This window comes from Pollicipes pollicipes, unplaced genomic scaffold, assembly GCF_011947565.3.
Source record: "Pollicipes pollicipes isolate AB1234 unplaced genomic scaffold, Ppol_2.1 Scaffold_4002;HRSCAF=4701_pilon_pilon_pilon, whole genome shotgun sequence".
Classification (NCBI taxonomy): Eukaryota; Metazoa; Arthropoda; class Thecostraca; order Pollicipedomorpha; family Pollicipedidae; genus Pollicipes; species Pollicipes pollicipes.
In genome coordinates this window covers 15,053,642-15,071,128 of record NW_023596420.1, presented here as the reverse complement: position 1 = coordinate 15,071,128, position 17,487 = coordinate 15,053,642, and the positions used below count along the sequence as shown (strand labels likewise).

At 61.5% G+C, this 17,487-nt stretch overlaps 1 protein-coding gene across 1 annotated transcript; it reads right to left on the bottom strand.

Annotated features, from left to right (window-relative positions):
- Positions 1–727: 727 nt before the first annotated feature.
- Positions 728–16,483, bottom strand: LOC119094137 (serine/threonine-protein kinase MARK2). The gene is made up of 14 exons (XM_037217211.1): positions 16,339–16,483; positions 13,030–13,152; positions 12,572–12,625; positions 12,095–12,143; positions 11,219–11,412; positions 10,083–10,218; positions 9,179–9,399; positions 8,513–8,725; positions 7,768–8,017; positions 6,708–7,087; positions 4,006–4,223; positions 3,237–3,299; positions 2,423–2,576; positions 728–1,638 (listed from the first exon to the last, which is right to left on the bottom strand). Exons 1-14 carry the CDS (start codon positions 16,426–16,428, stop codon positions 1,420–1,422), a joined length of 2,364 nt encoding a protein of 787 aa, XP_037073106.1. The 5' UTR covers positions 16,429–16,483; the 3' UTR covers positions 728–1,419.
- Between the last annotated feature and the right edge of the window lie 1,004 nt (positions 16,484–17,487).

Sequence of the window (17,487 nt, the reverse complement as noted above, 5' to 3'; positions counted from 1 at the left end):
GGTCCCTACATGTTTCGAGGTCGCAGCGACCGTGGAACGCATGCGACCGCGTGGGCGTTTTTCCAAACGGATGCATTCGGACGTCTGACGCACGGGTTGGTATGCGACGTGGCGATGCGCGCGGGCTCGCGGCCGATCTGTAAATACACGCGTGCAAAGTTTCGACAACGTAGGTCGCCCGATGTGTGCACCCCGTGTCGCGAGACGCCGCACAGCCAACCTCCTCGCCCCACCGGCGGGTCATGGCGCGTAATAGAACAATGGCCCTACCGATGTGCTCGCTCGCAGGCATGCGCCATCACCACTGGATACAGCGCCGCGAGCTGCCGTGCCTCCAGCCCCACCACCCACGGTCAGCAGCCGCTGCTGGCACCGGACGGACGTAACCACCGGAGTGTCGCGGCGCACACAACTCAATTCAGTTTGTCCAGGAATACAAATTCAGTTCAATTCAGTTCAGTTAATTCGTTCAGGGATGCGCCGGATGCACCAGCCGTACTTCTTACTTTCAACTGGTGCACGCTTCTTCAGTATGCACCATCTGCACATTGAGAGTGGAAGAAGCGGGATCCTGTTTCCATGTCCTTGAACGCATCTTGTTACACCACCCCCGACGCACCGGGGAAACCGGAGACAGCAAATTTCCGACTTTCAGGAAACGTTCAGACCAGAAAACCTGACCAGACAGTAAGCACTCAGTGCCATAGTAAAGCGCTCACTGCATCCGTCCTCACTTTAGCACATGTATTTTAGGGCTATTAGCGTTCTGTACACAGGAATAACAGAAACCCAACACAGTAGAATCGTCATACTTCAATGATATCCGGCGGGGCCCGGTCACAATTGGAGCTTTGCCCGCCGGGCACGCAGCAATAACGTATCACACGGCTACACGCGGACGCGTCGCCAAGACACTCTTCCTCTCTAGGACACGCTCGGTCCGCGTGCACTCTCGCATATCTCGCACTCTCCGTCTCGGTAGCACTCTCTATCGACAGCGCATTGTGCAGACGAGACCAAGCACGGTCGGACAATAAAATCTGCGGGCCGCCCGCCCGCGGTGGAGGGGGCGGACGCGCGTCGCCCGGCCGCCGGCACCGAGAACCGATCAGAGCCGCGAAGCGTCGCGGCCTGGCGCGGGCTGCCGTGGTTGCACGTGGTTCTGATAAATAATCTACTAGTGTAAAAATCATCGAGACGGGAGCTAGGGCCGGCGGCGCGGCGCGGCCGGCCAAGCGGTGTGGGTGGCCGGGCGGACCCGGAAGCGGCGGCCGCGCCCGGCCGTCACAGTCTACCCGTGCGCCGACAAGGAGGAGTCGCCGCTCAGCGAGCGTGCCGGCGGCGCGGCGGCGGCGGCTCGGGCGGCGCGCCGGCGCCGCACGCGCACGCCTCCTCCTCCTCTATCGGCTCCTGCACGGGTCAGAGCTTCAGCTCGTTGGCCACCTTGCTGGCGATGTTCTTGAAGCCGATGGAGGTGCCCGAGATGCGCTTGAAGCGCACGCCATTGAGCGAGAGGCGCGGCAGCTTGCACACCTCGATCTCCCACTGGACGAGCGAGTCGGTGCGCGGATCGCCGTGCACGCACAGCAGCAGGAACTTCTCGCGCTGGTCGTAGTCGCAGCTGTTGGCGTCCAGCACCTGGCGGCACGACGTACCATCAGTGAGGCTTCCACCTGGACAAACACCGCTTCTTAAGCCGCCACTCCTATCGTCAATTGGTTTTCACTGCTAATGTTTTGGCAAAATAACATTTTTGGCACATCACTGCGGCCCATTTTCTTTTACGGAAGACCAGCCACCGCTGGACAGAAACGACTATCCGCCTACATCGTTCTGAAATCCTTCGGCATGGCCTGCATGAGGCTGCGCTGACGCATCGCCTGAGGTCACAAACATCCTTGCCCGCGGTGGTACACCGGCGGAGCCAGCTGACCGGCTCAGCCGGCCGCACCGGTCACGCAGTCACGATGTTCCACGTCATTTTTTCACTTTTCCAAAGCGCACAGACCGCTGTTATCGTTACCTTGCCATACTCATCAGGTCCAATGCGAGTTTGATAGAACTTTGACACTCATTGAAAAACAGCCAACAAGAGCTTTGACGACATCGATCGAGCGCCAGTCGGAGTTCTGCGGTCAGCGGTGTCTTGGCCGTGTACCGAGTACCGTGTACCGGCCGGAGGAGACGTCACCGCGGCACACACCAAAATCGGCCGCAGAGCACGAACCGCACCACGACGTCGCGAAAAACTGGCGTCGCTGACTCATAAGCTGGCACACGTACCCCTTTTTCCAAATCACGAAGGCCACGCCTCGTCGCTCCCCGTCCAGCCATCAAGCCAGGGTCCATATCACACGACCAGCTCAGCAAGCAGCGACCGATGCCGGCGCCGGCGGCCGGAGCGGTCTCCGCGCGCACCCACCTTCCTGATCTCGTTCATGATCTCCTGTGGGTCGCGCGACGAGGTGGTCTTCATGCTCCAGGTGAAGCGCAGACTGCGCGGTTTCACCGGCTCCGGCTCGCCCGAGCCGTTGGGGGCGGCCGCCAGCGGCGCCGGCGACGCCAGCGCGGCCGGCCTGCCGGCGCACGGCGAGCCGCCGTCACTGACTGACCACCGTCACTGGCGGCGTCCCTCGCGCGGCCGCTACGCTCAGCCCGACGCGGTTCGTGTCCCGGACGGGGCACCGCCGCAAGTCGGGCAAAAACGGCTCCGACGGCCAGGGCGTGGTCATGGCATCCGATTTGATAACTAATTTGACTATTTCGAAAAAGGTTGAGTAACTGTCAGCACTACACATGACGCAGCAGCTACACGGCATGCGGGCGTTGACTTCACTCCGAATGTGTAACAATCACAATCGCCCCCGCCAGGTAGACCCCATGAGGGGATAACATCGGCCGTTGGACGACAATCTATAAGACGCGAGAGCAAGACCGCCAATATATCTTATCACACATTCCGCACACAGGATCCGGAGCCATCCAATTTGAGATCACCGCACCCCAGCAGGCCCTTTCACACAATCTTTTTGGGTCCTCCCGCTGCGCACAAAAGTGCTAAAGCCGTCCCCGCCACACAGTTCACACCGAACGCAGCGGGGCCGCATGGAACACAGCTGCCTCCGGGCCTCGCGTCTAAACATCACACCCCTTTTGCTACTGCGCCGCGCGACCTCCAGCCGCCCCGCCGGCCGGGCGCCCACCCCTCCATCGCCGCCAGTCGGCAGCCCACGCACCTGTCTGCTGTGGCCGGCCGGGCGAGGGTCGGCGTCAAGCCGGGACCTCCCACATCTCCAGGCCTGCCGAGCACGGAGACAGGGTCAGTGGCACAGCTCACACCGAGTCACACGGTACAAGAGCACGCTGACCTGGACAAGATCAGTGGCACAGCTCACACGGCACTGGAGCGCACTGACCTGGACAGGGTCAGTGGCACAGCTCACACGGGGTCACAGAGCACAGAAGCGCGCTGATCTGAACAGGTCAGCGGCACAGTTTACACAGCGCCACACAGCACAGTGTGCGTGTGTGATTGGGGCTTTACGACGCACTCAGCTGCTGAGGCTATATGGCGTCGCCTGCCTCTCACCTTGGCGGGAAGGGCGGGCACCGCGGGGAATCGAACCCCGTATCTCTGGTTTCCCAGACGCGCAGTGGTTAACGCAGACGTGTTAACCGCTACACTACCGGCACCCCGCCACACAGCACAGAAACGCGCTGACCTGGACAGGGTCAGCAGCACGGCCTACACGGCGTCACACGGCACAGAAGCGCGCTGGCCTGGACAGGGTCAGCAGCACAGCCTACACGGCGTCACACGGCACAGAAGCGCGCTGGCCTGGACAGGGTCAGCAGCACAGCCTACACGGCGTCACACGGCACAGAAGCGCACTGGCCTGGACAGGGCCAGCGGCACAGCCCACACGGAGTCACGCGGCACGTACGCCGGCACTGCGGCGCACGGGCGCCGCGACACCAGCGACGCCTGGCGGCCCGCGGACGTACCGCTTGGCGAACTTTGACGAGAGCTTGGAGAAGAACGGGAAGCGGCTGCCTGGCGTAAGGCCGCCGCTGTCGTGATGGTGCGGGCTGTAGCCGGCCGGCCGGTAGCCGGCCGTGCGCGTCTGGCCCGAGTGGAAGGTCGACCGGCTGGGGATGTTGCGGCTGAAGGGGGCGGCGCGCGGTGCGGCACCCGGCGAGAGCGGCGGCGCTGTCCGGCCGGCGCTGCTGTAACACGGCCGCCGGCCGCCGTCAGACGGGCGGACGAGGGGGCGGAGACACACCCCACAGAGCGGCGGCCGCCGCCAGACGGGCGGACGCGCGGGAGGAGGCACACCCCACAGAGCGCCGGCCGTCGTCAGACGCGCGGACGAGCGGGAGGAGGCACACCCCACATAGCGCCGGCCGCCATAAGACGGGCGGACGAGCGGGAGAAGACACACCCCACAGAGGGGCAGCTTCCGGTGTCAACCCCGGCCGGCCGTGCCGGCGACGCCTCCACCACCTGGTATCGAGTTCTTCCTGTCACAGCTTGACTGGAATTTACGCATTCGTTTTGTTTGGAATGCAAGCAAATTCATGGTCACAATGATCGGGAAGCCAGCATGGGATACGGAGACTTCACCCGAAAGTCCTCGGACTACAGTAATATGACCATATCCGGCATACTAGCCCCTTTGTTGTTGTTAATTGGGTTTTTGGGCGCGCCGACTGCTCCAAAAAACCTAGCATACCGTGGGCCAGGCAGCGATCGTGAGGCATCTCAAACGTACGTCAAACATGCGAGCAACACTGCACATAAGCATGAATCATGCGCATGACACGGACGACACAGCATCCAGTTATCAGTGCCTATCTGTGAAAAACCCAATCATATGCGTTCTACCGACTAAGCCATGCCACCAAAACGACAAGCAGCCATGCCCTTGGCGAGGAGGGCAGCGGCGCCCGCTGTGGCTCCTTTCCCGACCGCTGGCGGGGTTGTGGCCCGATGGAGACTGTTGGCAAAGATGGCGTGGCAAAGCCCTGGATTGCTCGGAAAAGAGGGTTGCACACTATTCAACCGGTGAGTGTTAGCGTGCTTTCTTTCGAGATGATAATGTGGCCACTGCCAAACTTGCCCAATAGTGTCCTCGCCCCCTCCCCACCCCGCCATGGTCCTGGAACTGCCCGGATGTCCTCCGCCCGTGTCCGCCCGTCCGAAGCGGCGGATCCAGCGGAGCCGCTGGGGTGGGGCGGCATCCGATGCCCTCGCTCGGAGGCCCACACGACGCCGCTGTCACCGCACAGAAGCCGAACAGTCACCCGAGCCGCTACAGGCAGCCGCACAGTCACCCGAGCCGCTACAGGCAGCCGCATGCGAGCACATTCGCAGGCACACGCGCACGCCGGCAGACGGCCCGCAGGACGGCCAGCCACCGCGCCAGGACCTTAGCATGTGGGCGGCCGGCGCGGCGGACGAGAGCGGCCGACAGCTCCTACGACGGCCAGCGCCGAGGCCGCAGCTGATACGGCCAGACGACGGCGGAGGTGGAGGGGAGACAGGGGAGAGCCGAAGGCCACAAAGCAAGGCAGAGCCAATGGGGCATGACAGGCACGGAGGGCAAGCACGAGCAACAACGCCGGCGGGACCTAGAGGGCAAGCATGAGTCACACCGAGAGAGAGCTAGAGAGAGCGAATGAGTGCCCGAGAGCGAGAGAACAGGGGCCGGTGGCCAGTGATGGAAGGCGAGGGGGGAGCTCAAACACGAAGCAAAGACGAGCAGCCGACAACAGAGCCGGGTGCCAGCAGCGGGAGCCTGAGGCCGGCGGTACCTGGGCCGCAGGTCGGACGGCGAGCGCGTGGGCGGCGGCTCCGGCCCGGCGCCGGCCGACAGCGAGGCCGACTTGACATGGCCGCGCGCCGGGCGGCCGGCGTCTCCACCGCCGCCGCCGCTCGTGCTGCGACGGCCGCCCGGTTAGTGAAGTGAGGCGACCACGCGCCCGGCGGCAGAGCACAGCCGGACGCGAAGGCGCGCCAAGCAGGGCCAGACGGCGCGTGCGCGCGCGTGAGCGGTAAGGTTGTCAGCCCGTGCGGTTAGTGTAAGACTCGGTTAGTGGAGGGTCGCGAGGATGCGATTCGCTGGCCTCGCCGGCGCAGGTAAGGGGCCCTAGTGCCGTAAGATGCTCATCGCTAGCAGTTGGATCTCGCTTGGAAGGACAGCAGCGCCAAACGCCACAGCTGCGACAGCTGTCCGGACAGTGCGGTCCAGGCGGGTACTCCTATCCAGACAGCCCAGCCAAAGCGAATCTCCGCGACGTCCGACACGTCTGGGTTAAGCCACGCGGGAGGCATCACCTGCGTGCCAAGCCAGTCCCGGCACCACCCTGGAGCCCCCGCTCAAGCGTCTACGCATCCCCAAGCTTCCAACAGCGGCAGGCCGCCCAGCCACGCCAGCATCCAGCAGACGGACCAGTCACCCCACGTGTCGCACATCGGACTCCTAAACTTCAGAGGTTAGGCGGCAGCTGCACCTCCACCGAGTTGAAGTCACCACCGGCCCGGGCCCGCGACCACTCACCTGACCTTGCCAGACACTGCCTCGCCACGCTCAGGTCAGGAGTCGCCCTGCCCCGCTCTGCTACCCCGCCACCGACCCAGGCCACAGTTGCCGACCTAACCCCAGCCGGCAGCCCACCTGGGCGCCCCGTCAGCCGGGACTGGTTGCCTGCGCCCCTGACCCACGTTCTAGCCCCACTGACCTGAGGTCGCCGGCCACCTGGCTAGGCGTGCGCGTCTCGGCGCTGGCGCTGGCCGGCCGGCCATCGTAGGCGTGCGCCGAGCGGCGGCCGCCGGACGGGCCGATGGTGCGGCTGGCCGCCGGCGCGCCCGTCTTGGGCAGCGCTCGCGGCTTGGCCGGGCTGGGCAGGCCGCTGCCGCCGCCGCCGCCGCCGCCCGACGGCTCGCCGTCGCCGGCGGCGCGGCTGGCGGCCGCCGCGCTCAGCCGAGCCGTGTTCTCCTTGATGGTGGCCGAGTCGACCGTGTTCGTGCGCTTGAAGTGAGTGTGGTTGGCGGGCGCCGCGTGGCCGGCGGCAGAGGTGCTGACCCCTGGCGGTGGCGGTACACCCCGGCCGGTCAGGGGCGAGAACGTGGAGCGTGGCGCTGACACGTCAGTGACGTCACGCAAGCGACTAAGCACGACTGGTGGGCACCCGGAGCTCCTCAAAGATCACTGCAGTGGCGAATTACAGGCCGACATGAACTTTAACGTGCACAATATGAGCACTGTGGTGTATGGCAGTTTAGGGCGCCTACGCGTCAGGCAAGTGCGATTGCGCGAGAGAGTTGGCCTTGGGTGGTGGCGTGTGGCGGGGGCGAGACGCGTTCGGTCGCCTCGGACGTTATATTATTGCTATTGTTGTTATTACCGGGGTATTGGGCAAATACTCACTGGAAACAGCTGACTTAGTGTTTGGGCGGACAGCAAGAGCGGACCGGATACCACAAGCACCCATGTCATAAACACAAAGTTGGACATGGCGATAGCCGCGTTAAAGGACAATGACATTGGAGGGAGTACAATGTCTGTCAACAACAGCTCCTGGAACACACAAAGGGGCCACAGATTGTCATCACCATCAACATCGTGTGCGCTGGGTACCCAGCCGGGGTCCCGCTTCCCGCGATGTCCCGGATAAGCGGGTTGTCGGACAAGCGAGGATGCAGGATGAAGCAAGATAAAGGATAGGAGGGACGGAGCACCGGACCCGTCCACCGACGGCACCTACGTTTGGCGGGTGCCGCGGCCGCCGCCGCGGCCGCCGCCGCAGCCGCCGGGCCCACGCCGGGCGGCGCACCGGGCACCGTCTCGCCGCCGGAGGAGGCGCGCCGACTCGGCTTGCTGTTGGCCGTGGCAGAGATGGAGCGGTGCACCTTGTGGTGCGGCGGCGACTGTCGCGCGGCCGGCGGCGGTCCAGCCGGCGGCCCCATGTGGCGCAGCGACAGCGACGAGCCCGACTGCGAGCCGTCGCTCTCCAGCTGCCGGGCAGCGGCGGCCGTCAGACGGACGTGCACGCGCCGGCCGGGCACCACACCCCGGCGGCGGTGCACTCATGATAACCGGCAGGAGCGCGTGACAACAAACTAAAGAGCCCAGCGACAGGGCCGTACCGCCCCTCCTCCCCATGCACCGACGAGGCGGCGCAGTCATGCATGGGATGATAATGCCACCACTCCCCTTAGTTACCTAACACCATCACTACGTCCCCCGCAACAGCCAAACGCCGTCACCGTCACCGCCTCTCACGCCCATGTGATGATAACGCCACCACTCCCCTTAGTCACATAATACCATCACTACGTCCCCCGCAACAGCCAAACGCCGTCACCATGACCGCCTCCCATGGCCAAGCCTCACAGTGACGTCACAACGACGGCTGTGGCCCTCCCGCCATCTCCGCATAGCCAGCACCACGGCGCTGTCCCCTCCCCTCCCTTCCTCCGACCGGCCGGACGGTCGGCCGGGCCACTCACATCCGAAGCCCGACGGCCCATCAGCAGGTAGGTGGCGTAGATGTCGTCGAACTTGCAGAGCCGCAGGCTCTCCTCGATGTCGGCGCGCGCGTGGCCCAGCGCCACCAGCTGCTCTATCCGACGCGGGTCGTCCATGCACGGGTCCGGCTCCACGTACGGCTTCAGCTCGTCCTCGTTGCAGCCCGAATTCATCCACTTGTCGCGCATGATAGCCTGCCGACGGCTCAGGGTCACACCGCGGAAGCCCACGCTGGGGAATCAAGCAGCAGCGGAGTGACAGAGCAACGGGGCTGTCCTTTCGCCAAACCAGAGGGTGCTCCGCGGCCGCTTCGTCTCAATCTCACGTTGGGTTGCTACGATATTGATGGTAATCCTGGTGATGACCATGATCCTAATTTTCACTTATGCAGTCAGGATGCTTTTATCAGTGTCCGCGTGCGCAGCAGACGTCTTCATACTAAAAAAAAAAATGCACAATCACAAACTTCTTGACTTTTAATTCGGCACATTCAACGCGATTTGCAGCGATCTAACCTTGGGCGCCTGGCGCTATGACAACTGACAATAACCTCCTGCACATTTATCCATCCCCCACCGCCGCACCGTCGGCCTCAGCGCGAGCTTGACAGTGTCCACAGAACGCGTGCACAGCACCGGGCCACTCACAGAGAGGTTGGCGCGCTTGGTCGGGTTGAGCACGAGGAACTTTCGCAGCAGATTCTCGCAGTCGGTGGACATGTAGAAGGGGATGCGGTACTTGCCGCGCAGCACGCGCTCCCGCAGGTCCTTGAGGTTGGAGCCGTCGAACGGTAGTGAGCCGCTCACCAGCGTGTAGAGGATGACGCCCAGGGACCACACGTCCACCTCCGGTCCGTCGTACTTTTTACCTGCCGGCGTCGAGCACGCCGCTCATCTCTCTGCAAGTACACTGCTTTTTTTAAAGATTTGATCCGAACCCTTTGAATGGCTGGATTTCTGGGATCAGAGCTCACGCTAAGCAGTGCTTGTTGTGCGAGCCCTGACCCCTACTACACCATCGCGCAATACCATGTCAACGGCAGAATTTGGTGGCGAAAGTTTAACGGGCCGCAAAGCTCGGCACGGTCCGTCCTGCCCTCTGACGTCAACTGACCTCCAGGGCGACCGCTGCCTCCGGCCGCAGACCGTACCTGTCAAGGGCAAATAACGAGCCCCCTAAAGCGACTCGAACCCACCCCACCACGAGTGGGCGAATCGGAAGGCAGGCGCTCTAACCAACTGAGCCACCGGGACGGACAAAGTGATCGGTGTCTGCCGACCAGTTCCAGCATATGCTCGCTACACATCAATCACAGTTGCCGACAACAAACTTGCGCACGCCGACCGCGATACGATCTGAGCCTCCAACAGCGGCCCGGGCTCGCGGTGCTCACACTGCCCGCTCAACCTCAACACGAGGCGGCCGGCCGGTGCCCCGTGAGTCACGCACGGGGCTGTCCGGGCCCTGGCGCCCCCGCCCGCCGCTGGCCCAGCCGCACTGCGAGGGCACGCACAGTCGCCGAACAGCGGCGGAGCCGGTCCAGGCGCCCACCTTGGAAGAGCTCGGGCGCGGCGTACGGCGGGCTGCCGCAGAACGTGTCCAGCTTGCTGCCCACGGTGAACTCGTTGCTGAAGCCGAAGTCAGCGATCTTGATGTTCATCTGGCTGTCGAGGAGCAGGTTCTCCGCCTGGAACGGACCCAGCAGCATGAAGAGGAGACCAGGACGTACCGCAGTCGACCGCTCCAGGCCGGCCCGGCTGGCGGCGGACACTGTCAGCGGTCAGCGGTCCGCTGGCGGACGCCAGCTGCGGTGACGACCGCTCCAGGCCGGCCTGGCTGGCGGCAGACACTGCCAGCGGTCAGCGGTCCGCTGGCGGACGCCAGCTGTGGTGACCACCGCTCCAGGCCGGCCTGGCTGGCGGCAGACACTGTCAGCGGTCAGCGGTCCGCTGGCGGACGACAGCTGCGGTGACGACCGCTCCCACCGATGGGCCGCAGGCGCGAAGCCTGCAGTGTGGTGGTCACTGTGTGCTGCCGGCTACACCGCACACTCGGCACGCCATCTGTGTGTGCCTTTCGGTGGCAAGGTGGCCACCAGGGCTCCTAAATGACAACGGAAGGCCCGCAGCGCGCCCGGAAACGAGGACTGTGAGCTCATTCTTAAGAGCATGAGTACGTTCGCCGTTACAGTGCAACCAGTAGATAGCAACATACCAAAAAAAAACAAACAAAAAAAAAACACCCCGGCAACGCCTACCAGAGTAATCTTTCCGTCTGCTACGAGAGATGCAGCACCTCTCATGAGTCATAGGGCACCTAACTTCTCCTGACGATACGATCTTTAAGCAGCCACGTTCCCACCAATTTCTGCCTTTGAAATGAACTCCTCCGAACGCGAGTGCCGCATAGTGAACCGGGCACGGTGGCGGTGTAGCGTGAAGAGGACGTCGCTTTGACGTCGTTATGAACATAGCGTTGTAGTGAATTTCACTAAACAGTAATGGTGCCTGTGACACATCACTCACTATGCATCTGTCTGGAGCTTCTTGGAATTACACTTTTCAGCCTTCTATAGAAACAACGAAAATATTTCCTGCTGGCTCCATGTCTTTAGCCTCAGTAGGCGGTCTCAACAACAGAGCATGCCGGCGTCGGTGGCCGTCCACTCAGGCTGTCAGAGATCGTACCTTGAGGTCGCGGTGGATGATCTTCTTCTGATGACAGTACTGCACCGCGGACACAATCTGGCGGAACTTGAGGCGCGCCTCCTTCTCCTTCATGCGGCCGTGGAAGACGAGGTAGTCGAACACCTCGCCGCCCGAGGCGTACTCCATCACCAGGTACAGTGTCTTCTTCGTCTCGATCACCTGGTACAGCTTCACTGTGGAGGGCGACACCAGTCGCGGTCGGCACGTGACGCATCGCTGACGCAGCGTCACCATAAATGGATGATGACGTGATATGATGACATGGAGGACGACACCACGTGCGGTCAGGGCACGGCGCTTCACCGCGGACGACCGCGCGTGTGATCGAGATACGACGCCTCGCCCCGTGCAGCTTCACTGCGGGGATTGGGCACCGCCGGTGGCTCAGCCGATCAGTGCAGCGCACCGCGTCCCCAGATGAACAGTCTCATCAACACCGGACGGCCATTGGAGTGGTTACATACAGCATTCCGAGGTCCGCCGCACAGTTCAAGCCAAATATTTTAATAGTTTGGGAAGAATAGCGCTGATGTGTGGCTTCTAAGCCTTATTGACTGCTGTCCAAAAGGACTTAAGTTTGGGTAAGTGGAAAAATCGCGCGTGCCAAGCGGCGGATGGCTACATTGTCAGGCGTCGCGACTATGCTGGAGCCCCGGCGCAGCCACCTAACAGGTGTACTGGCGCGTCTGATACGGGAAACGGCGTCGGGGCCGACACAACCGCTGATAGCTGATTGTGGGACTGGGCGAACCAGCGGACCACACCGTTGTCACCTGATGGCTGCGGTTATCACACGGGAAATGACGAGGGGAATCACCGATGCTGAGCGGCGTCTCCGCCGGCCCTGGCACTCACCTATACTAGGGTGATCAAGCATCTTCATTATCCGCACTTCCCGGAACAGCTGCGAAGCGGCGACAACAAATCAGTACAGTGCATCATGTCGCGTGGTCCCACGTTGGCCACGCTCCGTGGCATGGGCACGACAAAAGGACGGACAAGACGCAGCAGTGAGTTATCGCCATACCACGTATGGCACATAGGCCGATAGCGCTGAGACACTTGTGTTGGCTCGGCACACTTCGTGCCAACAAGACGAGTGCCGATAAAGGTCATGAGACGACGCTACAGTTGCAGGTGCAGCAGCTCTGACGCGTCCATCGCTCACAAACGCCAGGGAATGGACAGCGAGCCGTCGGCCGCTGGAGTGGCACGGGGCGACGGAAGGCGTCGCGGCCCGGGTGGGCACGCGGTGGCCGCCTTCCCGGCCGTCAGTCGACACAGAGATACCGCTCAACAGGTCAGAGTGCCGGCTCATGCTGTAAGTCTTACCTTTTGAAGACTGCCGGGGTTCAACTGCGTTTTGTCGATTATTTTGATTGCAACCTGCAAAAAACGGCTTTCATCAGCATGGACTAGTTCACTGAGCACCGCCGCTATCAATGTCCGTCAATATGAACAAAGCACCGATGCACAGTCAGCATTGCAGCACATATTTCAAAACTCGCCAGCTCCCTAGACAGCACCGCACACCCGACACAAATGGCCAGATGGCGGTCCGCACCGCGCCTGCTGCAACACATTCCACCGCTTCCCTGCTCAACACTGCTTCACTCCATCGCCCCGGACGGTGATCACTGCACACACACGTACACACAATGGGATCATCCGGCCGATCGCGGCAAGGCTCTGCCGCTTCGCCACTGAGCCGCGGCCGTCCCCTCTCCACCCCCGCCACCGCTCCTCAGGAGACGTTCAGCCGACGGCCGGGGCCGCGCCGCCGGACGCACCTCCTCGCCGGTGGGCAGGTGCTTAGCCAGCTTGACCTTGGCGAAGTTGCCCTTGCCGATGGTCTTGAGCAGCTGGTACTTGCCAATGTGCGGCTCGGCGTCGGGCCGACTTCGAGACGACTCCTGGGCACAGGCAGGCAGACGGGTCAGAGGAGGAGTCGGCGCGAGTCAGTCGCTCGGCTGTAGTCACGTGGTCAGGCGCCGCCCACGTGTCAGTCGCTCGGCTGCCGTCACGTGGTCAGACGCCGCCCACGAGTCAGCCGCTCGGATGCAGTCACGTGGTCAGACGCCGCCCACGAGTCAGTCGCTCGGCTGCCGTCACGTGGTCAGACACCGCCCGCGAGTCAGTCGCTCGGATGCAGTCACGTGGTCAGACGCCGCCCACGAGTCAGTCGCTCGGCTGCCGTCACGTGGTCAGACGCCACCCACGAGTCAGCCGCTCGGCTGCAGTCATGTGGTCAGACGCCGCCCACGAGCTAGGCATAGCAAACACTCGCGGGCTATCTATCCCTGGCACCACAGGCTGTCACAACACGGAAAACAGCTGACGGAACGGGGGATGCACATCTACATGCCCGGCCAACCCCGATCGAACGCGCGCCCCCGAGCGAAGACAGCTCGCTGTATGACAGCAAGGTACGACTGAATGTGTATGGGACCGGATGATCCAATGTCTGCCAATGGAAGGAGAACAGCTCAGAAAAGTTGGTAAACGTAAGACTGAGGCAGCAACATCAGCTGATTCTCAGCCAACGCCATCATGCTTGAAAGCATAAGATGCGCGCTGTCAAGGAGGCAAATGGCGAGGCCGTGGTATCCACTCCGGCACATCGCCGTGCCTATGGGAAGGGCAATGTCAGGACGACGACGATGTCACGTCATGTTCCGAGTTTGGGGCAAGGTACCAGATAAACCCGTATCTGTTCACAGCTCAGATGGACCAATACCCGCTACCTCAACACATCAAACCGCTGCTGAATGTGCTGAATCTGAGACCTATCCACTAGCGCGGACACGTCTAAGCGTCCGACCTATCCCTTCACCCCGCGAGCCCTACCCCAACCCAGTCCACCAGCTGACCTACACCTCGAGTCGGGTGAGGCGGCCAGGGCGTGCCCCGCCCCTGGCCGGTCGCGTGCGGCCCGTCCAGGCCGTGGCCGCTCAGCCCAGCTGATCGCGGCGGCCGGCGGCGCGCGCCATCGACCGGCCCAGCTGGCAGGGCCGTGTGTGGCACGCGCCGGTGTGTAAGCGGCGCCAATCAATACGCCGCCGGCCGGCCGCCACCGGGCGCCGCCGCTTAAAACGGGCGCAATCGATGCCGGGGGCGCGGCGGCGGCAGCGGCAGCGGGGACGGCGGAAGAGAACAGCCGCGGCGGCTCGACCCTCCGCCGTCCCCGCCGCAGAAACGCACGATCGATACACGTGGAGACGGGCCGAGGGCCACGCCCCGCCGCCACCGAGGGGACAGCGGCAGCCTGACGGCTCTGCCAGGGCGCCTGCAGAACACGCGGTATGAGCCGGCCACACTCGGACCGGCAGCCTGACGGCCCTGCCAGGGCGCCTGCAGAACACGCGGTATGAGCCGGCCACACTCGGACCGGCGGCCTGACGGTGCTGCCAGGACGCCTGCAGAACACGCGGCATGAGCCGGCCACACTCGGACCGCACGGCATAAGCTAATGGGCGGCAGTCCGCCTCGAATAGCCGACATTTGAAGCACGCAAGGCGGCAAGTAACGCCATCCAATCGCAGGGCTTTCCGTCATGGATATGGCCATGTTGTTGAGGCAGCGTGCGAATCAGCCCTCTCATATCCCGCGATATTTGTCATCGCCTTACTACCGGATTTCATAACCAGGTAATCCCTCTAGACTTTCAACGCCAACGAAGGCCAATGGACATTGTAACGGGGGAAAGGACAAAAGGTATCCGCATTTTTTGGCCAAGCAAAACGACCACAGAAACTAACTCACAGCACCGAATACCACGAGACAACTCGACGATATCGAGAGGGGGAGAGCGCCTTTACACATTCCAACAACCGGAACGTACCAAGGCGATATGACCTGGGACTGAGTATTCCTGCCTGCAAGGAATCCTGCACAAGGCCTGCAAGGCTTCCTTCACGGTGTCACAAATGGAGAGATTCAGCAGCAGCCAATTTTCCTCGGTTATCTCAAATTGCCATACAACCGAGTTGCTTGTCAGACGACTCGCGCTTGTGATAACTGACTTAACGAATGTTGCAAAATCTATTAAACGGCACGGAATGCGTATCTCCTGAGGTTAATGTACACAGGATACGCTGGAGACATGTAAGATACGGGAATGCCAATACTGCGCTGCTCATAGCTAGCCAAAATGGTACACCACCAGTTCCATAGATGGCCACAAGCACATTACACATCACGCCATGTACGTGACGTCTTAAGCCCGTGCTGCCTGGAATATACTAGTACAGGCGGCCACCTGTGGCGGAGTCAATCTGCCCACATCGCACCCCTGGGATGAATCACAAGGAGCCGGATCAGAAAATTACTGGGCAAGTCGCTGGCTTCGATGTCTATCGTTGTGAAAGAAGTCATTTTGCGTCCCAAGACAGGGAGAAAACGTTCAGAGCAGGTGCGAGCACGCCCTCGTCGATTTTCTTTCTGCTTTCTCGCGGAACCTTGCGGAGTACATATCTCTTTTATACATCTCAGAAACGATCACACGCCTCGCTTAGTTTAAGCCGAGGGCGGGCCAAATCGGGCCATACTGGGTCCAGTCCTGACTCAGAATACGAGATGCTACCGATTTTTAAAAGATAACTTATTATATAATTATCGCCATCCTGCATCTTCCGGACAAACTGCCCATTAAAATATAATAATAAAACACGAATATGCAAAGCCACGAGCACTACTATGAGCCGACATAATTATTTCCAGTGACTTGGTCAGCCACCTGCTACATGGCTCACCATGCTCGTTGAGGACAACACGCTTGCTGCTGCTGTCAATACAAATGCCTCCAGAAGCACAGAATTTGGCCTTAGCCTAAAAGACGAGCAACGCGACCGTCCATTCCCCTACTTATGACTCCAATGATCGCGACATAGCCCAAGATCAGCTTTTTCGTCCTCCATAAGCGTAAAAACGATCCCTCGCAGGCACACTTTGTTTGGGTGCGCTCCAGGACACGGCTCAGCAGCTATCGGCAGATTAGGTTGAGGATCCGACACATCCCCGGCCGGCCCACCGTTCCACCTCTCTGTCTCCCCTCCACCGGCCCCAGCGGACCCGCCGCGGGTCGGCACGCGGCGTCTCACCTTGTTGGCCTTGACGGTCGACACATGGTCGGTGGGCAGCGACTCGGGCACCGTCTGTAGCGGGGTGCGCATGCTGGCGCTGCCGGACATGGCGCCCGGCTCGGGCGGCGCTCACAGGCGCCTGGCTCGGGCGGCGCTCACAGGCGCCCGGCTCGAGCGGCGCTCACAGGCGCCCGGCTCGGGCGGCGCTCACAGGCGCCCAGCTCGGGCGGCGCTCACAGGCGCCCGGCTCGGGCGGCGCTCACAGGCGCCCGGCTCGGGCGGTGCTCACAGGCGCCCGGCGCGGGCGGCGCTCACAGGCGCCCGGCGCGCATCGCTGGCGGGACCGGTGCCTCGGCACCACCTGGTCCGCTGCTTTCTGCGGGCCGCGCACGGTCCGCTGTTGGCGCCGCCGCTGGAATGAGGCGCCTAGGGTCACATGTGGGCTGACTTCAGCATAGCACAGGAGTGTGAAAGATCAAGCTCAGTGTCTGGTTTTCCAGGCCATCCGTGAGTCAGGCAGTCACAGTCCTGAATATGATGCACATGCATAGAACAATTTCTCTCAGGAGGGACCTTGTCATTTTTTCCTGAAGCATGTGATCCACATGCTTTATATGGGATTACACTTCACAGAGCTGCTTGCTTTTCCCCAATTCAGCTCAAACATGCATATATTTTTGGCAGTGGAAGTGCTCAGATGCTGTCGTGATCATTGGTATTCCACCACAGCCAACATGACTTTTTGTGACCAGCATGACAGAATGACTTCCAAGTTCTAACCAAAGCCCACCAAACTAACCTGTGGACCTCTCAGCTCAAGCATTAGCTTTGAATCAGATCTGTGACCTTGTCAGCCATTGACAGTGAGTCAGCGAGTCAGTCAGAACACAAAAGCTAATAAATTTGTGTAAAATGCATGGATATTGGCAAATGCAAAGCAAATTTGTGTTGGATAACACAAAGCTGGGTCTGCACTACACATGCAAGCCACGCCTCCCCACACGGCTGCGAACACCGGCAAACCATGCTGACACCCATGATGCACACTGCCACATAGATGAGAAGAGAAGTATCAAGAAATTATTTCAAATCAGCCCTGCAGACATATTAAAACTGTTGAAATGCCTTCTATATTTTGACTCAGTTTTTCTGGTGGCTTGAAGATAT

Excerpts from the sequence above, each read along its gene's own strand:
- LOC119094137 (XM_037217211.1), bottom strand. The coding sequence starts at position 16,428 with ATGTCCGGCAGCGCCAGCATGCGCACCCCGCTACAGACGGTGCCCGAG. Across the intron at positions 11,413-12,094 it reads GCTTGATCACCCTAGTATAG|TGAAGCTGTACCAGGTGATC; the intron begins GTGAGTGCCAGG and ends CGCCCTCCACAG. Across the intron at positions 7,088-7,767 it reads GGCCGCGGCACCCGCCAAAC|GGGTCAGCACCTCTGCCGCC; the intron begins GTAGGTGCCGTC and ends CGCCACCGCCAG.